This window comes from Natrix helvetica (assembly GCF_964273705.1).
Source record: "Natrix helvetica genome assembly, chromosome: 2".
NCBI classification, from domain to species: domain Eukaryota; kingdom Metazoa; phylum Chordata; class Lepidosauria; order Squamata; family Natricidae; genus Natrix; species Natrix helvetica.
In genome coordinates this window covers 20,886,929-20,909,012 of record NC_138552.1, presented here as the reverse complement: position 1 = coordinate 20,909,012, position 22,084 = coordinate 20,886,929, and the positions used below count along the sequence as shown (strand labels likewise).

At 39.6% G+C, this 22,084-nt stretch overlaps 1 protein-coding gene across 2 annotated transcripts in view; it reads right to left on the bottom strand.

Moving 5' to 3' along the window:
• Window positions 1–3,879: 3,879 nt before the first annotated feature.
• WDR70 (WD repeat domain 70) overlaps window positions 3,880–22,084 on the bottom strand; it is a 142,155-nt gene continuing 123,950 nt past the window's right edge. For both annotated transcript variants that reach the window (XM_081939980.1, XM_081939981.1), the window contains exons 14-18: window positions 17,988–18,088; window positions 11,519–11,598; window positions 9,289–9,405; window positions 7,925–8,087; window positions 3,880–4,198 (exon numbers count right to left, since the gene is read on the bottom strand). In XM_081939980.1, the coding sequence (XP_081796106.1) occupies window positions 4,111–4,198; window positions 7,925–8,087; window positions 9,289–9,405; window positions 11,519–11,598; window positions 17,988–18,088 (549 nt within the window). In that variant the 3' untranslated portion in view covers window positions 3,880–4,110. The remainder of the gene's footprint in view (window positions 4,199–7,924; window positions 8,088–9,288; window positions 9,406–11,518; window positions 11,599–17,987; window positions 18,089–22,084) is intronic.

Below are 22,084 nucleotides of genomic sequence, written 5' to 3'. Positions count from 1 at the left end.
CGGCAGTTCGGCAGTTCAAATCCCTAGCACGGCATAGCGGAGTGAGCTCCCGTTACTTGTCCCAGCTTCTGCCAACCTGGATGTTTGAAAGCACGTAAAAATGCAAGTAGAAAAATAAGAACCACATTTGGTGGGAAGGTAACAGCGTTCCAGTGATGGGTTGCAGGCGGTACGTCCCAGTATGAGCGTACTGGTGCCTGCCAGGAGCACCGGGTCCTGTTCTGGTATGGTGCTTCGAAGGGCCCACCCGCCCAAGCTCCTTACCTATATTCGAGTTCTTCGGCACTTCTGTGCATGCGCACAGAGCGTATGGCGCCTGCACGATGCTCCACCGAGCAACTGGAGCGTCGCAGAGGTAAGGACGCATGCACGCATTGCATGTGTGTGTGCACGTGCTGCGCGCGTGCATGTGGGGGATGCCAGGCCCCGTTGCAGCGTACTGGTTGTAATGGGATCCAGAACCCACCACTGCAGCGTTCCATGCGCCTTCGGCATCTAGTCATGCTGGCCACATGACCACGGAGACATCTTCAAGCAGTGCTGGCTCTTCGACTTTGAAACAGAAATGAGCACCACCCCCTAGAGTCGGGTACGACTAGCACATATGTGCGAGGGGAACCTTTACCCTGAAGATGCCACTGAATTGACACCTTGGGAAAACTTGTGAAGAGTGGCGTTTGAGGAGGAAAGAATTGGAAAAGAAAATGATTTCAAGTTTTCTTTAAGAGATTTCATTGTTCTCTTCAGGATATTTCATATGCTATCCCACCAACGGGAAGGAAATACATTTTTTTCAAATCCATTTATCCCATGTTGTTTATCTCTATGGTGATTATTGTTGCCATACAGGATAGTGCTTACACTATCGTACAGTATTTGTAGATTTTGAGTTGCAGAAGACTGGAAGAGAATATTTTCTTTCAAGAAAACATTAATAACCAGCAGGCACTGGCATTTTTAGGCTTTATTTCTATTTTAATTAAGGTAGCCATTTCCCCTTACTGTAGGTAAAATAGTAAGATTTGTGCAAGGCAAATCAAGCTTTATTTTGGAAAATGTCTATTTAGAAGTGCACTGAGGTACAAACTGCATTCCTAAGGGGAAAATGTGGGTGGGTGTTAAATATTTTTTTCTGCAGCTGCATTGTCCAATATTTGTAATGGATACATCATTTTGCTCACTTCCTTCTCTTCCTATTTATAATGACTTATGCAGTGTTCATTTTTCACCTGCTAATTATATTTTTATGTAGTTGTAATGATTTGGGAAGCAGATGTATGATGACAATGCCATGTAAATGGGGACATGGCATTCCACATTATCCTACTAGTTTTCTCCCATTCTATCCAAAATGCCTATGGCCATTTAATTTTCCATCTTATTATTCTCATCTTGATGGAAGAAAATACCTTTAACTCAGGGATGACGTGTGCAGTTCTTGGTGCTCTGGACTTGGTTATTTGCTTGCAGATTTTCATTACCCAATTAGGTAACATCATTAGCTAAAACACAATCCATATAAATAAGGAAAGTTTTTAGGCAAGCAGAGTAATTACTCAATCGGTTTTTTAATTTTCACACTGCTTTCCACTACAAATAGTGGGCAAATTATGGAGGAAAAAGCCATTTTTGTGGTAAACTGGGAATCCTAGTTAAATGCTGCGATTTTCGTATACACATATTTGAGAACTTAAGAGAAGTAAAATTGACATCAATTCACTTGAGTTTTAACTGATGTCACTGTTCAGCTTCAGGGCCATAAATTTTATGCAATCCTGCTTGCCGAAGATTAAGAAGAGGCTGAGTTAAGTGATATAGCTTTTTAAATTGAATATTCATCCAGCTGGAAGGCACTCTGCTAGAAAAGAATACTACTCTGAAAGGAAAAAAGGGGGAAAAGGGCAGTTTATGAAGCACCCACTGGTAGTGTATGAATTAAATGCTAATGTTTTAAGTATCAAGATCATTATGATCTTTTCACTTTTTTGAAAGAGTCACAAAATTAAATATATTTGATTTTGATGGATTGGAACTATTTAGAAAAGGAAATACAACTTCCTCTAAGCAAATGACTTTCCAAATCAATAATTCCTTTTAAAACATTAGTTGTGACAGACACAGCAAGGCAAGCACTTAAATAAAACGTTAACCCTTTAAAATATGCAATGTTGTTCTTTACCTTTCTATCATATAACGCATACCTTCCTCAAGATGCATACTGTAAAATATTAGATTTCTATTTTATTCTTTGTCAAAAGTAAATATAAAAAAATTACAATGATGTTAAATAAAAGCAGGGATAAATGTAGTGCCTTAGAAAAGGCTAACTCATCAAATATATATAAAAACGGCTGTGTGTGTGTATATTCCAGCATAACTCTGGAACGCCTCGAGCAATTTCAACCAAACATTTGTACACAGGTGACTTACCCTCTGGAAACAAATACTATGGGGGTAAAACACCCCTAAAACCTCTCAGGGTGTGTGTTCTGTTAAGATACAGCCTGTTGTGCCTTAAAATGGCTTTTATTCTACTGCCTTAAAATAGCTGCTACTGTACAGCGCAGTGGAGCTGCCATGGCAATGGCTTCACAGTATTCCACAAGGGGGCTCACTCTGGTAAGGGGGAAAATCCAACATTAAAAAATACATTTGATTCGGACATTTTTCCCCTATAAATAAATACCTGAGCAATGCCGAGTTATCAGCTAGTAGTTTATAACACCTGAATGATGGCAATAGTTCCTACCCTTTCTACTGTATGAATAGAGAAGCTCAATACAGATGTTCTCTTAGTTGTGATCACTGTCCTGAAGAAGATAATCAGGTCACTCTAGCAAACATCTGGGAGGAATCAAAAGAGGGATTGATGGTGGCTAGCAAATAGGGTGGGATTAAACTCCTAAAATTGTAGCCCCCAGAGATATCTATCTTGATGGCTATGAATGAGGTCCTTTGCAAGGTGATATTTAAAGGATACACAGAATACTCTGGCTATAGAGTAGTAAGGAAGTCACAGTACAATTTTGATTTAGAAGCAAGAACAAAGAACACGTACTTTCAGAAGGAAAAGATAAGACAGACTCTAAAGACCATGTTTTTTTTCCTTCCTTCTATTCTTCACCAGTATCTTGCAATTTATCTTTTTGTGAAACAATGACTGGTTTTAAAATGAATATTTTTGTATTACAATCCAGAACTTTAAATTATCAGCAAACGTCTAAACACCAGGAATCAAGAAATGCACAGACAAAATGCATCGATAGCAAGATTTCTTCTTCGAGCAAAGTAACAATCTATTGGCCTTAAAAAGGGAATCCATTGCATACCATTAGAAAAATTTATGAAATGACATCTGTATGATATATATCTGTTCTGCAATCAACAGGTGGAAATAAGTTGGCAATAGAAGATTAGTACTGTGCAAAATTTTTGAGCTGAAAATGACCATTCCAATTTAACCAGGAATAATTCCGACACTGTTCCAGATATGTTCTGCATTTGAAACATCTATCGTTTAAGATCTACATGCACCTTTTTTTTTTTAACTCGGAACATTCCAGAATATCAAAAGAATCATTTTTAATTTGGAATGTTTCCAATTATAAATGCTTTGCCTAGCCCCCATAAGATTCTGTACACCATTTACAATTCACATTATTGGCATACCCTACGGCTTTCATACATGAGCAAAAAAATATGGAATTCAAATATGGAGCAGAAATCATTCGAGATCATAAAATAGTCGACTTCCTCAAAATGTTTAGGTGATGTATCAGCAAATGAAAAAATAATTTAAGGAGGGAAAAAACAGAATTGGGATTTTTAAAAGTTAATATGATCTACCCTTCTAAATAGACACATACGTAAACAAAGGCCTTTGAAGAAATAATTCTTTTTTTATTTATGACTTCAGTCATTTAATAAAATACAGATTTTATGCTAAAGCAATCTTATTTCACTTTGCGGCAATTATAGTCTTTCAAAGGGGCGAAATATTCCTGTGCGTAAAAGCAATTTTGCTTGCAGTAATTTGACTTCTTTTGCATAAGGAAAAAGAATTCCTCTCTGTCTCAAAATCCCTTGTGAAGCTCCTCCAATTTAAATTCTTCAAATTTTACGTTTTTTCCACTCTGGCTTGTCATCTGTTTCATCTTCATCCGATTCTACTTCTGCAAAAACTGTTTTTGGCTGGGTTCTAAAAAAGTATTAAAAGAGCAATAATGATTAAACAAGAGCTCTGCAGAAGTGTTCAGGTTTGCTCTTAAAATGAGGAAAAAAACCCTACTCCCAAATAAATATCCCATCACTCCTTTACTGATTGATTAAGAAAATTTTTGCTCACATCTACCGAAATCTGATTTTTACCTGGATTATAACTAAGGGGACATATGAAAACATACATCAAAGACATGTACATACCCCACAACATGTATTAATATATTTCTGGTACTCTTAAGCACCAGAAATTAAGTACTCTTAATTCTGCAAAATGGAGTTAAGTGGTTTATTTCTTGGTTGCTGAGGGAAGCCGGCTTGAAAGTTACTTTGTGTAACTTTAATATTTTTCTGTCTAATTTGAGGATATCATTCCATTCCAATCTCCCATTAGCACCAATTTTCCTAAGAAACGCCCATTAATCTGTCCATGGGTTTTATGTAAGAACATTGCTTTAGCCTCATTTGGGGCATAAATTCCCAATATCAGAATCTTAACCCCAAATACCGTATTTTTCGCACTATAAGACCCTCAGAACTATAAGACACACATTAGCTTTAGAGGAGGAAAACAAGAAAAAAAAATCTGCCTCTGCCTCCCAGCATCCATCTGGTATTCATCTGGCTAACGTTCTTGCTGCAAACAGCCTGGTCAACTTCAGAACGTTATCGCAGCCCCGGCACGTGGCTCATCGGGGCTCTGCTCTGTTGCGCCCACCACCGGTTAACTGAGCTGAGCCGCCGCCGCCACCAGGGTATACTGGAGCCTTTGCTGCCAAGCAGATGATTGGATTTGCCTCCCAGAATACCGCCAATCAGCTGTTCAAGGCGGCAGGGATTGCCACCGCCCATTCGCCGCCAATCACTGGGCAAAAGCAAACAGGCGGTACCTAGAAGAGGCTGATTGGCAGTATTCCAGGAGGCAAACCCAATCGCCAATCAGCTGCTTGATAGTGAAGGCATCAGCGTTCTCCGGTGGCAGAGACCAACCGCACTCCCCCCCCCGCAATATTTGCTTTAAAAGATGCACAGACATTTCCACCCATTTTTGGGGGGAGGGTGTCTTATAGTGCAACAAATACGGTAAATTAATTTCCACCCCAACATAGCTGCTATATTTATCAGTGAATATTTGATCTGGTTGTAATTGAAGGTTTATATGCAAAACAATTTCTTCTCTTTTTTTAATTTCTTCTGAAATAAATTCTTCAATAATTTTTTTTAAAGTGAAATATATTATACCCTCTTTTCTAACACGTCTTACTTGTAAGTAAATTATATCTTGTTTTAATCTTTCAAATAATGATTTCTCCGCCTCTTTTGAGGAATTTTTGTTCCAGTTACATTTCATGTGACCCAATTGTAATCAGGCCAAAATTTTAGAAAAATGAATACCTGTAGCACCTGACTATCATCTCTTTTATCTCAAAGGTGTATTTTCAAGAGATAACTGGACTTTCTTGTTTTCTTTGCCTTCTCATCTAAGAAGCTTCTTCAGCTCTGACTGGATGGTGGGGAATGGAAGGATTTATATTCCCTGCAGACAGCTGGCCATGTGTTTTGTACAACACAGTCCTTTCAACAGTTCTAAAGAGACTCCACACCTATTTGCACTTCTCAGGTGACCCTGAGGACACAGGTAAACTTCTAGGTGGCCTCAACAATGATCTAAAAGAATGCAAATGACCAGCTACAGGGAGTAAAATGTGTTTAATCTAATTTCTGTCATGAAGACGAGCTCTTTATCTTTACACTGTACAAGCCTATGGAAAAGGAAGGCTGAAAATCTCTTATAAATTTTATGCTGTCTATATTTACTTATTTTTAATGTATACATTTGTATGTATTTAACTAAAGGGGAAAATAATTCATGAGAAGAATGGCTGTATAATACATTTAAACCAATACTTGGCATTCAGATGAGCTCTAATTTCAGTATTAGATGGCTCTGATCCTAACTCGTAGTTCTCTAATTCCATCTTGGGCTTTCTCCTTTTTCTAACTTCTTTTCCATCATGACCCTCCCCTGCCTTCTCCTTCTTCTCGTTTAACAGGGCGTCACTCAAGATAATGACGGTGACTGACTTTTTATCCACAGAATTTAAAGTATGCTTACAACTACTTGGCTATGCTTTTCCTGTAGTATATCGTTTATAAAACTTTAGTATTCGAGCCTATTTTACAGCAGTAAAATCATAATAGCTTCAGGATCCAATCTAGGTCGGTCACTGGGATCAGAGGTTTAGTCTCTGAGCTTTCGGACTTGTGCTGGAGCTAATCCTTTTTTAAAAAAGTTTTTTCTCCCAATATATAAACATTTCATCATTTCATCATTGCATTGTCTGGATACAAATATCTCTCTGCAACAGCTTTCAGCATTTACAACATCATTCACGTTAATATTAGTTCTCTAATCTTAAAATTGTGGTATATTAAACAATTGAGCTTGATTAATTTATTCATTTCCTCTTAGCATATCTTCCAATAAAAATACAATAACAACATTAAGCATAATTATCTTCCTCATCATAACATTAAGTTATCATCTTGTTTATACCTCTATCTTAACTTATTTCCTATTCTTCTTTAATCTTCTACTTCTATTCACAATTCCCCCTTTTTTCCTCTAACCATTGATAAAACGCTTCCCATATGCAGCATGTTTTTTTTAATTATTAATTTTAATCTATTCATTTCTGCACATTCTAATATTTTCCTAATCACCTTCTCATGAATAGGAATCTATTCACACTTCCAATGTTGTGCAAATACAATTCTAGCTGCAGTTAATACATGGATAATTAAATAGGAGCTCTTTTTGTTATAAGTTTCAGCAAAAAATATTTCTGGCTTCAATGTGTTGTTTTATCATCTCCTCCAACCATCCTCAGGGAACTTCTCTCTCACCAGAAACTTTTACATGTTCCAGTCCAGAGAAGTTCCCTAAAACTGGGCTCCAGCAGAAGTCCGAAAGCTCGGAAGACTAAACCTCTGGTCCCAGTGACCAACCCAGATTGCATCCCGCAACATTATCCCGGGACACATATATTTGCCTTAATTCATAATAGCTTCTTTGCCATCACATTGCAGGTCGCTGTGAAGTACAATTATACAAATGTTTTCTTATATTATATATTTAATATAAAATATATTAATATATATGATATATTTGGGCATACCAGGGGTTGTAACACAAATACACACACACACACACACACACACACATATATATGCTGGTTTTGTTGTATTCGGGTCTTTTCCCGTGTAGGATTGAGATTGTCTTTGCAACGTTTCGGCAAGATCTCACCTGCCATCTTCGGGCCAATCTACCAATCATGATACAACCACACAACCAATCATTCCACTTACTGAAACAAAGCCAGCACCCCATTCCCTCCCACCAAGATTTACAGAAAGACGGCAGCTCCGTTCCCATTTTAAGCCCAAGCCTGAAGATGGCAGGTGAGATCTTGCCGAAACGTTGCAAAGACAATCTCAATCCTACACGGGAAAAGACCTGAATACAACAAAACCAGCATACCTACACCCGTGAAAATCTATGAAAACAAAATATATATGTGTGTGTTGTAATTGTACTGATAAATAAATATTATATTATATTATATTTAATATTTCTTATATTCTTATACTCTTCACCAGAGTTTAAGGCATATTATCCAATCCCTTCTCTATAAAATTTACTTACTTGGAATACGCGGGAGCAACCCAGTAGGGACTTTCTTCTGCTTCTTTTGCATGCCGCAAAATAGCCTCTCGGGGGTTACTATCATCAGTTTTATCCAATGCAATATTCTTCACTATGAATGACGACAGAGTACCTCCATGAGTTCCAACACGACCACCGCGGCCTAATAAGAACAAAGAATAAACAGTTGTCAAAAATGTAAGAGCAAATAGGACAGACATTAAGAAAATATCTCTATATACATATAGATATGAAAAAGTGAATATTCTAGGGGTGTCAAACCTGCGGGCTCACGTTGTCATCACATGATGTATCATTACTTCCCCCCCTTTGCTAAAATGGGAGTGGGCATGGCTAGTGTGTGACACATGCGGCCCGGGAGTTTGATACATGCGGCCCGGGAGTTCTAGTACATCAGCATTTTCAAATTTTTATATTATATAGTTTATGCTTGCTTTTATCAAGTTGATTTGATCTTCCCCCATAAAAGTCATTATCCGTCTCAACCCTTCTTTGATTATACTGCACCTAGAATATACTGTCTAGTTCAGGGGTGTCCAAACTTGGAAACTTTAAGACTTGTGGACTTTAACTCCCAGAATTCCCCAGCCAGCATGGCTGGCTGGGGAATTCTGGGAGTTGAAGTCCACAAGTCTTAAAGTTCCCAAGTTTGGACACCCGTGGTCTAGTTCTAGTACCCCATTTTAGGAAGAACATGGCTAAACTATTTCAGGAACATGGAAAGGAAAATGTATAAGGAATCGGTGGAGAAATTGAGCATGTTTAGCATGGAGAATAGAAATTATTATTTTAATTTTAAGAGATACGTAGTAGCTGCAGTCGAGAATTTGAAAGACTGTCATATAGAAAGTTGCAATTTTGCAGCTACAATGAGAATATTATTTATCACAGAAATAAAATATACTTTATTAATCTGTTGCTACTTGTCAGTTGCTTCAAGGCTTTGGACACAAAGTGGCGTATACATGAATTAAATAAATGAACTAGATGAGGCAAGGCTGTTCAGAATTTTTCAAGAACCCAAGACTCGAAACAATGGGATTAAATTAGAACATAAATTAGAACAGATGATCTCCGTGGAAAAATTCCACATTAACAACTATGCTACAACAGAGTAGACTGTCCTACAAGATAGTAGACTCTCTTTGTACAATAGAAGTTTAAATAAAGATTGGATGGACATCTGTCCAGGATACTTTAGTAATTGGGTTTTGCATGAGAGAGAGCTGGATTAGATACTCTCCCAGGTACTTTACAAATTTTGCTTTCTATGATTGTATGAAGTAAGCATCTAATGGCTTTTGCACTATTTTGCTGACATCAGAATTCAAAAATCTGGTTACCTGGTCCAGCTACTGGAGGTTCCGGTTTGTGAGATTTCACAGGATCCATTCTGTCCTTTTCCAGCTGTTTTCTTGTACTTCGCTGACGTGGTTCACGAAACATTGGAAGTGCATGAGCTTCATGAGGATAAAAAGGAAAATGTCATATTTAACAGCAAAGAGCTTTAAATGTTACACAATGTCCATCATTCTCCTCTGATCGTAGAGACATCAGCCAGACTGGGTTGCTCTGTCCAGTAACCAATTGGACTGAGTCTACACTTATGATGTCATCGAGCCCTTGGTGACTCCTCCCAGTTTAGACTCAGTCCAACCTGGACTAGCTGTGAGAATTGATCTCTCCTCCAAATTTTGGCTTTTTAGCACTAATTGGCAATTTTTTCCAATTTTTTTCTCATTAAATTGGTTTTTTACTTGCATTTTTTTCTCCTGCTCCTTTGAGCGGGAAATTCAAATCTGCTTCAAGGCTGCTTCTCCTCATGAAGTGAAAATCTTGAACTAGGCAGATAGTCTCATAGTCTTCTAGACATAGAATATTCAGTTGAGTAGCCGGGATTAAGCAAGGCATAATGTCTAGGCATGGGACTAGTGTAGAATGCCTCCGGTGTTGAGGGAATTACTTCGTACAGTAGAAATTACTAAGTATAGTCTTGCTGTGAGAGTACAGAAAATATTCTTAAGAAGTTAACCTAAATTGTAATTTTAAGGGAACCTGTCTCAGAAATCAGAATAACAGACGTGGAAGGGACTTCGGAGATCTTCTAGTTCAGGGGTCTCCAACCCCGAGGTCATAGGCCACTTCTAGACTGTGCCTATTCAGAATTGGACTGGAACACATGTGTACGCACTGCTCAACTTGTGCGAGTAGCAGGGAAGGCAGGTTAGGTCAAGCCGCAAAGGTTGGGGACCACTGTTCTAGTCCAAACTTTGGACTAGACCTTGGAGGTCTTCTAGTCCAAACCTCTTCACAAACTTCATATTAGTAAAAGTTAGAAAGCCAGTGTAACGTAGTGGTTACCAACACCAAATCATAAACTGAGAGAGTCTTTGTACTTTGGCCTCAAAGCCAATCAAGGACTTTGGGCCAGTCACTCTCTCTCCCAGCTCTAGGAAGAAGGCAACAGCATCAAAACACTTCCAAAAGTGGCAAGAAAATCCAGGGGCTTGTCCAGGAAGCTGCTAAGTCAAAATGGACTTGAGCCCCAACAAAACAAAAACAGAAAAAAAACCCAACCCCACTTCACCCCTTCAAATATTAAAAAAGAGGATTTCTGTCCCCTATTTCGCCCACATACAAATAGGAGAGAAAAACAAAAGTATTTTCAAATTAGGGAAAGGTTTGGTGATAGCAGTAAAAACAGGGGTGGGTTCCGGCAGGCACTACTGCTGGTTTGCTTGTGGGTGCACTACGTACGCATATGCAGTGCAATAAAAAATGTTCTGCGCATGCTCAGAAGCGAAAAACAAGATGGCACCGCCTATGGCGCTGCCCGGAGAACTAGTTCAGGGGCGTGGCAGGCCTGGGTCACTGCCAGTTCCAGCGACCCAGGCCACCAAACCACTACCGGTTCAGCTGAATCAGTCCAAACTGGTAGGAACTACTGAGTAAAACCAATACATTCTTCAAAGAACTTCCAACTTTATTGTGATTTTGCTCTAGTTTGGAAGAACAAAATCAAAAACAAGGGAAGAATAGCTATCAAGAGTTTGGGGATTATAAACCCAACTCATGCCATACCAATAAGCTACTGTTGTAAGCAAACCCCCAGAAGTGGGAGGAAGAGAGGAATCCCTTCTTTAAGCCAGCCTTTTTGAGTATAATCAATTTAAGTACTGTGTCTTTATTTAAGGCAGCATCCAGAAGGGAAAATACTGTATCTTTAAAGGATCTGCAAAACTGGAATACCATGTATGTTCTCCATTGTTTGCAAAATATAATAAAGTATTCCAGTAAGGATTAGTAGCTGGCCCTAAAAATCAAGCCAAAGGTTTTGGAGAAGATTCCATTATCTGATCTTATATTTGGGACAAATTGAGCAGAACCTTTTTAAAAAGGTTTAGCACATAGTAGTGGTACATGTGGCTGAATAAAGCTACTCACTTCCCTCTTCTTCCCCACCCAACAACTGATAAGCGACTTAGTTCTTTTTAAAAAGTATTTTGTGACCCTTGGGTCTTAATACATTAAGATAAAAATTCTATACTTATTAAGGATTCAGAAGGAACCTACGTGTTATAATATAATCTTGTGTAAGAGTCTCTGCTTGTCTCTCTTTTCTTTTAGTCTTCACAACGCACAGCTTTGCTCCCCTAGGGATGATAAAGAATTAAAAAAAAGATTATTATAAATGCCATAACCAAGAAGGAGCGTTTTATCATACATGGCAAAATTACTCTCAAAAGTATTGGAAGAAAGACTTCCAAATATTTAGAAAGGTCCTAAAAATAACATTTGAACTGAAACCACAAATGGTCTAATTAAGTATAATTCCAGAAACCATAAATGAAAAATATCAGACAGATCTATGTTGAAAGCTGCAAGACCAAATTTGGCACAACATTGGAGAAGACGAATTTTGCAAATTGTGGATTTTGGAGATCAAAATTGAAGAACATGGAGCAAGAGCAAAATTGACAGTATATATCCATAAGAGACGTCTAACCAACTGTAAGGAAGAAAATTAATGTGGATTTGAAAAATCATTATGTTAGACATGCCAGATTGAGAATATGGAATATATAGAAACCCAAGTTGTACCTCAAAACATTATGGTGTGCTTTTAGCACAAGCACTTGGTCGACAAGACATACAGTAACAGGCAAACACAAATGGCTAATTTATTGTGAGTTACTACAATTTTGTCAGAGTGAATATGAAATAAAATTAAGAGAACAACTGATTGAGAGCGATATAGTTATCAATGATTCTCTTATTATGCTGAGATAGCTAAATTGATTTTTTTTATCAAAGAAAAGGCAGTGTTTACATTTATTACTGACTGGTAAACTCTTGTGGACTTTTTGCATGAAAAAGAAAAATATATGATTTAGGATTAGACAAGATAGATTATAGAAAGAAGAGAGTTATATTGTAACCATAAAATAAGAGATAAACTTACAATTGTCTTTGTAACTGCAAGATCTGAAACTACTTCTTTGTATGTTTTCTTTCTTTTCTTTTTACCTTTTTCTTTCTTGCACTTTTAGCTTTCTCTTCGATTTCTTTCTTTTTTTCTTTCCCCCCTACTTTATATTAGTTTGTATTGGTTTTTTTTAAATAGTTGGCTGGTCTTTTAAAAAAAAATCTTTAATAAAATAAATCTCTCCACTCCAGGAAGGAGGCAATGGCAAACCACTTCCCAAAAATCTTGCCAAGGCCACTTAATTCCAGATTGCTTCTCTCTTCGCTTAGTTTCCAACCAATTTATCTATGTAATTACTAGAGGTCTAGAGACACAATGACTTGATGGCATGTAATCAATCAGAGGCTGTAGATGGATTTATGCATGAATGTCTATGGAAATTCTCAAGTCATCCAGGTCATGGTTGTCCCGATGGTGTTTTTTCAAGAGGGAACTGGACTTTCTGGTTTTTCTTTGAAGACATTTCGTTTCTCATCCAAGAAGCTTCTTCAGCTCTGACTGAATGAAGGGGAATGATAGGATTTATATTCCTTGCAGACAGCTGGTCATTTGCATTCTTTTAGAGAATTGTTGAGGCCACTTGGAGGCTTTTCTATGTTCTCAGGGTCACTTGAGTAGTGCAAATGGATGTGGCGCCTTCTTGGAATTGCTGAAAGGAATATGTTGTAGACTGGAGATAGATAATATCGTATCCTCTTCCTCTATTGAGAGAGGGAGCTGTTCAATTTTGACATAGATGGCCTCTTTGACCCCTCTTTCAAACCAGTGGTCCTTTCTGTCCAAAATGTGGACTTTGCTAAATGCAGTTGGACTGCTGAATCTTATAGTGATGAGTTTGTTCTTCTATGTTGTACCATGTCTTTATTCAGCAGTCCATCTACATTTAAAAAACAAAGGTAAAGCAAAACATCTTCAAAGAAAAACAAGGAAGTCCTGTTACCTCTTGAAAAAGCACCTTTGGAACATTTATGCATGAACTTAACCTGATTTCGGTGTTGGGGGTCAACATGATGGTGGTTTGTACCACCTTAGAGACTTAGCAAGAGAGCAACCTTGGTATAGTGGTTAAGGCAGGGGTCTGCAACCTTAAACACTCAAGAGAGCCATTTGGACCGTTTCCAACGGAAAAGAAAACACCAGGAGCCACAAAACCTGGGTGGGTGTGGCCTACTCGACATCACTCATTCCCACCCAGTCACATGACCCTCTCCAGCCATGCCTACCCAGGTTTTGTGGTTCCCTGTGTTTTCTGGTGGGAAAGGGATATCTGTGTGTGTGTGTGTGTGTCTTTCTCTCTGTCTCTGTCTGTCTGTCTCTTTCTCCCACCCCCTCTCTCATCTCAGATCAGGCAAGGAGTGACTGGAAATGGAGGGTGAGGGGCGGGGTAGGGCCAGCCAGTGGTGGGTTCAGCCAACAGGGAGCCACAGCAGGGGGACGAAAGAGCCGCATGCGGCTCGAAGCCGCGGGTTGCTGATACCTGGGTTAAGGCATCAGGCTAAAACCCAGGAGACTGTGACTTCTGTTCTAACCTTAGTCATAAGGCCAGCTTAGTCACTTTGGGCCAATCCCTCTTTCAGCCCAGAAAGGAAGCAATGAAAAACCTGACAACAAACTTGATAAGACAAACTTGATAAGAAAACTGCAAGGACTTGTCCAGGTGGTCGTCAGGTACCAAAAACTCACTTGAATGGACCAAAAATAAAGGACAGTTTATTTCCTTATTTAACAGATTTATAGGTCACACTAATTTAAAATGAAGAGTTGGACTGTTTGCAAAGTATACACAATGAGAATTAGGATTTCTACACTTTTTCCAGTTGTGCGTCCAAAAACAGAAATGGCATTTCTGTTTTTGTTTGGTTATGGTTAGTTGAGTCATCTGGACCAATGAACAGTGGTAATAATTACCACCGCTTGTTTCAAAGAAAGTCAGCTTCCATCTGTAATTAGCGAAGCTGGCTTGTTTAGATTAATCATAATTTTAGGTCTTTCTGCAGTGTATAGTTTCTCAAAAGCAAAAACGAATGCCTCTGAAGTTCCTCTCCTTGGCTAAGCTAGGTGGAACAAAACCAAAAATCTGTGATTTTAATGTTTCAAGGAAAAACATTCTACCAAGAGTAGCTGGAATGTGGCCTTTTGCTGGCACAGAATCTGCCCAATAAGTTCAGGGACCAAATTAGTGTATTCTGGAAGTTGAAGTCCACACATGAAGTTGTTGAAGTTAAGAAAGACGGCTCTAGGGCAGTGTTTCACAACCTTGGCCCCTTGAATATGACTGGACTTCAACTCCCAGAGTTCCCTAGCCAGCAAAGCAAAGCTGGCTGAGAAATTCTGGGAGTTGAAGTCCATCCATCTTCAAAGTTCTGGTGACCCATGCCGGCAAACTACTACCGGTTCGGCCGAACCAATCTGAACCACTAGGAACCCACCTCTGGTCCAGTGATGGATATTTTTTTTACTACTGGTTTGCTTGTGCACATGTGCGTGCGACGCTTCTGCGCATTCACAGAAGTGTTCGGGCAGGTGGACAGAGCTTCCCACCGCCGCTATTACTGGTTCGCCCGATCCAGGCTGAACCGCGAACAACCCACCTCTGCCTGGGTCACAGTATAATCAGACACAGTATAATCAGATACTAATTTATATTTTAGAACTAAGATGGGGGCTATCCCAAGACCCCATCTTAGCTCTAAGAGACCCTGGCATTGCAAAGACTTGAGAGGTGGTGCCACGTTTACTGTCCAAACAGCTTTCTGAGTTGCAGAGTTTTAAGCAATGGTCTATGTGTGAAGAACTGGATTGTCAAAACAGCCTTTTGTAATGTGATAATTTTCTAATCAGCAAGGGTTAATAGTGCCATTCTGAAAATGCCTGGAGAAAATTAGACAATCACCAATAAGGTTTATTATTTATATTTCCTATGTTGTAACACAGAGAGAGGACCAGGGATGCACAGGGAACATAGAATAACAGGATTGGAAGGGATCTTGGAGGTCTTCTAGTCCAACTTCCTGCTCAGGCAGGAAATCCTATACCATTCCAGACAGATGGTTGTTCAATCTTTTCTTTGAAACCTCCAGTGATGAAACATCTACAACTTCTGGAGGCACGCTATTCTACTCATTAACTTGTTCTCACTGATAGGAAATTTCTCCTTAGTTTTAGGTTGGATCTCTTATTAATGATAATTTTGAACGGTTGCGGAACAAAAGGACGTAAGCCAAGGACTACCTCTATATGTTTTGTGTGCTTTTTCATTCAGATTTCTTCTTTTAGAATGAGTGCATTAAATATCTCACAAATGAGAAAAGGCTTAGCAACTTGATTCTAAAAATAAATTCAACATCATGACTTCGATCTCTGAATTGGCATGTTTTGGATTGCAACATTAGTTTTTTATTTTCATAATTTTTTTTCAAGCCAAGAATAGAATAGAATAAGATATAGAATAGAATGAAATAGAATATAATTAGTAGAATAGAATAAAACAGAACAATAGAGTTGGAAGGGACCTTGGAGGTCTTCTAGTCCAACCCCCTGCTTAGACAGGAAACCCTATACCAGGGGTGTTAAACTCAAGGTGCTTAGAACTGGCCTACAGGGCCGCCCTAGAAACAGCAAAGGACTAGCCCGTGGTGCCTCTGCCAGTGAAAAGGCAGAGAGACCGCATGTGCCTCCCCCCCAGCTCCGTTTTCAACTGTGACGGTCTCCTGCAATCCTCTGCCAGTGAAAGTGGAGCTCGGGAGGGTTGCGTGTTGAGCTGGCCATGCCCAAACTGGCTATGCCCCCCCCCAAGGTCAAACACAACCCTGATGTGGCCCTCAATGAAATCAAGTTTGACATCCCTGCCCTATACCATTTCAGACAAATGGAAGTGCAATCAAAAAGTTGAAATGATTGTGCCATTGAAGACTGGCATGCATGCAAATAAGTTGGGGCTTCAATTAAGAAGTTACAGTAGCCATCTTGACCACTCTCCCCCAACTGCAGAATTTTTGAAAATGATAAGGCTCTCAATGCAGGGTTAAAATAAATCACCTTAATCCACAAAATCATCCAATTTTTCTTAAAATCTTCCACCCTTTCTCTTACAGAATCACATATGTGGGAAGTTGTTTTATATTTGTTCCCACAGTTATGAGTCTAATTGCCCCACAAGCATTTTTAAAAATTATTTTGAGATGGAAAGTTACATTTTATCCTGTAAAAAGCACTTTTCTACCCTCGGGAAAATAAAAGTGCTATAAAATATTTCTGCAATGATTAGATTACTACAAAATGACAGCAAGATGTTCAAGTGTCCAAATTCAATGACAATATAATTTTTTTACATTTAAGAAAAAAAGATTGGGGGTGGGGGAAGGAGAACTATCTATTTGACATTTTTTATTTTCACATTAACTTTTTGTTGTAACATTAATGGGCAGGGGCTGTAAAAACAGTTGGGACAGACCAGAAATCTGTTTTTATTTCTTTACTCTCTGAGTAAAGAGCCCAGCTGCATAAATATATTACACAAATGCATGTTTGGGGTGGGGATGGGGAACTACCTGGGAATCAGGCTTTTATCAATTCAGAGTCAAACTTTTTTTGCCTTTGCTGCTTGGAGAAAAAAAAATCCCATTAATGCTGAAATTAAAAACAGTGGTTTTATTCTGGACAGCAACTAACTATACGTGATTTGATCTCGAAAACGAAGATTAAAACATAATCTTCTACTTTAGACATAATGGGAAATTCTTTTTTTTAAAAATAAAGTTATCATGCTCACAAGCACCAAAGTCAATCGGGGACAAGAATGCTGGGCCTGGACTGGATATTTAATTCTCCGTTTAATAAATCACCCAGCAGATAGAGTTGTTGTTTTTGGTTCACTGCACTGGTGACACTTCTGCAATTTTTAGATGCAGCATTCCAGAAATGTTAATACAGATAATGCGAAGTTCCAATGTATTTTTGAATCACAAATTGTAAACCTACTTAAAAATAAAATAAAAACTGCAAACAGATTTCAACGGGATCTTACACTTTCTTTCCGTGAAGTCAGATCGTAATACAATAATTCCTGGGGCTTTTATAAAAGCTGCAGGGACAGGAGTTGTTCTGCTGGGCTCTAGGAGATGCTACCATGCAAGGTGGATTAGTGCATCGTACGGTTCACATTTTAATTGTAATCTGAATTTTTATTGTAACTTATTACCTTTGTTTTATTATTTTAAACCATGTGTTGGCAACCCGTGGCCCCAGAGCCGCATGTGGGGAGGGAGGGAGGGAGAGAGAGAGGGAGAGAGAGAGAGACCCTCAATTCCCACAGAAAACACTGGGAGCCATTAAATCTGGGTAGGCATGTTGGGGGGGGGTCATGTGACAGGGTGGGAGTGACATTGAGTTGGCTACGCCCACCCAGGCTTCGTGGCTCCCGGTATTTTCTTTTCTGTGAGAAATGGGTCCAAATGGCTCTTTGGGTGTTTAAGGTTGCAGGGGCCTGTTTTAAACCAACAGGGATCATAACATTTTTGTGACATATAAATTGAGAAAAATAAATGAATGTACTACCTTTGACTTTTGAAGGGATCGTAGTATACTTTTGCTAATCCATTTCCTGTTCCAACCATGATTTGGTTCAGTTTAGGATGCCAAAGACACCGAACAACACTCTGCAAAGTGAGATGACAAAGGAAATCAACAAAAGATCAGGACACACAGGTTTTCAGTTCCAATACAACAGACCTGGGTATTCTGCAGCCCATAAGGCTGCCTGGCCGGCGGTGACAGGCAATGGCAGGAGGCAGGGAGGCAGAGCAGCATCAGCAGCATGTGGGGCAGTAGTGGTCCTCCACAACAGTCCCAGTTTCTCATGTGGCTTAATCTTAATCTGGTTCACCAAAGCGGTAGCTGCAAGGACTGGGAGAGATCGTTTTCACTCTCCCAGAGACTCGAGGAAAGCCTCCGGAGCCTGGGGAGGGTGAAAACTCCTGCTGTGGTGCAGGAAGCCGACTAGGCCACGGCCCCATGGCCACACCTACCCAGCAACCAAGCAGAGAACGGGTTGCTAAAGGTTTTCAATCCCACCCCTGGATAGCCTAGTCCAGAAGAGATTCGGATCTTAATAACACAATGGCCACAACATGAAAATGGCTGCCATTGTATAACCTTCAGCAAATGCCACAAGGAAATCTGGGCATAGTGATTTGCACGTACTTTCGGCCTGCATTTGGCACACGTCATTCTGTGCCCTCAACAGAGACAGCCACATACAAAGCATGAGTCCTATAATGCTATTTAGAAAGATAGAAAATATAGCCCCAAAGGTATATTTTTTCAAGAGGGAACTGGACTTTCTGTTTTGTCTTTGAAGATGTTTTGCTTCTCATCCAGGAAACTTCATCGGCTTCTTGGATGACAGCAAAACGTCTTCAAAGTAAAATCAGAAAGTCCGGTTGCCTCTTGAAAAAAGCACTTTTGGGATAACCATAGATATAGAGAATATAGATTTAGTTATCAGGTTCGTTTGTATCTGGGCTCTTAACAGTGTAGAATTTCCTCTTAACAGTAAAGACAGAATTGGTCCGTTTACTAGGACATAAGAGATACAAGAACAATTATACGTATTGAAAATCGATGTATTTCTGCTTGATTCTATTATGCCTGTGTTTTTGTAAGTACTAATGGGCATATTTCCTTGTGTTCCTTTTCTTCATTATGTTGCACTTTATTATTTTGCTATTTTGTGTTTGCAAATAGGGCAGAAACCTTTTGCCCAAAGTTGGCATATCAAAATGAGATTGAGGAGGGGGAAAAAAACAATTCTTACATCTGAAATGATTGCTTTTGATTTGCTGTTTATTTTATTTATGTGCATTTAGATTTTAAATTTGCCACATTTCCTGGCTGTGCACAACACAAATGTTTTAATATTCAAACTGAATAACAAGCACAAATAAAGAACAAAAAAAAGCTAAATAGATCTTTATTGCATTCTTGTCGTTTGTCTCTTTCTCAACCCCTCTACTTCTTTTAAAACATTAATATTTATCAGGACAGCCACTTTGGTGTAGTGGATAAGGCATTGGGCTCAAAACTGGGAGACTGGGAATTTAGTCCCAACTTAGGTGCAAAGCCAGGGTGACCTTGGCCAGTCCCTCCCCCTCAGCCCTAGGAAAGAAGTAATGACAAGCTACTTCTGAAATCTTACCAGGGAAAATGTAGGAACTTGTCTAAGTAGTCACCAGGAATTGAACACTTACTTGAAGTATCCCATCCACCAAAAAGTACTTAAAAACAGATTTTGTAAATTGATGTAAGACTAGTGCTTCTACATCATGTAAAAATGAAAAAAAAGAGTGTAACCTATACATTGGTAACTTAGTACTCATCATTAATTGATTCCGGGAGGTGCGATGAGTACCAAAAAAGATGAGTACCAAACAAATTTTTCCCATAAAGAATAATAGAGTGAGTCACAAGGAAGCCGACACTGACAGGTTTTAGCTTGTGCGTTGAATATCAAACAAATGATGAGTACTGGGATAAAATTTTAATGTCAAAATGTGTTGAGTACCAAATTTGATGAGTTTTGAGGCAATGAGTAACAAGGTACCACTGTATGCCGTCAATATTGCTTAATTCAGGATTCTCAATTAAAATCTCCGAATAAAAGACATCAACAGATGCTAATAGCAAAGCTACTTATTTTCTGAGATTTTAAAAAAATCGAAACTGTCATACTTTTCCTTGAGCTGGGCTCTCATTTATGTCTTTTTGTAAGGATGAATTAAATGCTTTGCTTTCGTTGTTTTTATATTTTGCAACAAAGCTCCAAATGAGAAAGCTGTTGCTTAAATTTCAACTGCACCCAAGAGACAATTAACTGAGTCAGAGTTGTTGCAAGTGTTATAATTAAACACCAGTTACAGGATTTGAAACACGTCTTAATCAGATTTTGCTTCTTGCCCAAAGTCAACATACAGCAACAATTTTTCGATCAGCACAAAATGTTGGGCTAACCCTTGCCCCTGCTTCTTAAGTTTGTGAACTTGAAAATTCTTGTTTTTGATTTGTGAAAAACATCATTGATCATTTGAAGGTAAGATGTAAAACTTGGTAACTTTGGAAATGCAAATTTCTTCAAAAGCCTTTCACCTTTATCTTTAGAGAACCATAAAAGGTGATTCTTATATTTGAGGATAAGTTTGCAAACTAAGTTAATTGATTATGGGCTATCAACTTGGTGTCAACCGTTAGCCGGCCATATAGACCTTCTCCAAGATAATCAATCCTCATCCTGACTCTTCAGATCTCCCAGTAAGATACCCATCGCCACGGCAATTAGATCCATTCGTCTTACTTCTGGCAATTCCTTCCTTATCTCTCCTTCCATGTTTCCCAGCATTGTGGACTTTATAAAAGAGCTGGTTCCTCACATAATAAATCTGAAATTTTGTCATCTAAACCTGCTCACTTCTGCCTCAAGTGAGAACTCTGGATTGATTTGTTCTGCAATTCATTTATTCCGTTTTCTTAAATTTTCCTCCCAAGATTCTTCTCCTACAAAGTTCAAAACCCATAAATACTCCTTCTGTCTTGCTTCTTCAAATTCCATACAGCGTGCAAAATTCTGATCTTGGTAGGCAAAGGCAGGTCACAGCATCTGAAAATATTTTCCAACACTGTCATGTACACCCTAAGAAGTGCTAGTCTTCAGGGTATTTCTTGACTCTACTTGCAGAAACAATGAGTCCAGGAAAGCATGAGTAAACAGCCAATGCCTTTTGGGGGTGAATGGCCCTGCCCAAAGTATCTACTAGGCTTGGTGCTATTAGCATGTCATGCTGACTTTTGATGAACAACTGCCCTGTTTTGATAGGAATTAAAATGGTTTTGGACAGGAATTGTTTTGCTCAATGGCCTCCAAGCACCAAAACTTAGAATAGAATAGAATAACAGAGTTGGAAGGGACCTTGGAGGTCTTCTAGTCCAACCCCCTGCCTAGGCAGGAAACCCTATACCCGTGATGGCGAACCTATGGCACACGTGCCACAAGTGGCACGCGGAGCCATTTGTCAGGGCACGCGAGGCGCTGCCCTGTCAGCTGGCCAGCACACATGCGCGCGCTGGCCAGCTAAGTTCACCTTTTTAAAAGCTATTTTTCGCCTTCCTCAGGCTCCAGAGGCTTTATAGGAGCCTGGGGAGGGCGAAAAGAGCCTCCCCCCCCCCCGGAGGCTTCAGGGACTGTCCCTGAAGTCTTCAGAACGCTTAAAATCACCCTCCGAGCAAACCGGAAGTGACTTCCGGTTTGCTCAGATGGTGGTTTTAAGCGCTCTGAAGGCTTCAGGGACCGTCCGAGGCTACCCTGATGCCTTCGGAGCGCTTAAAACGACCCTCCGAGCAACCCGGAAGTCACTTCCAGTTTGCTCGGAGGGTGGTTTTAAGCGCTCCGAAGGCTTCAGGGACCGTCCGAGGCTTCCCTGATGCCTTCGGAGCGCTTAAAACGACCCTCCGAGCAACCCGGAAGTCCGGGGGGTCGGGGGAGGCTCTTTTCACCCTCCCCAGGCTCCTATAAAGCCCCTGGAGCCTGGGGAGGGCAAAAAAATGTAAAAATGGGGGGGGGTTGCGCGTTGTGCATGCATGCGCACTGGGGGGGGTTGCGTGTT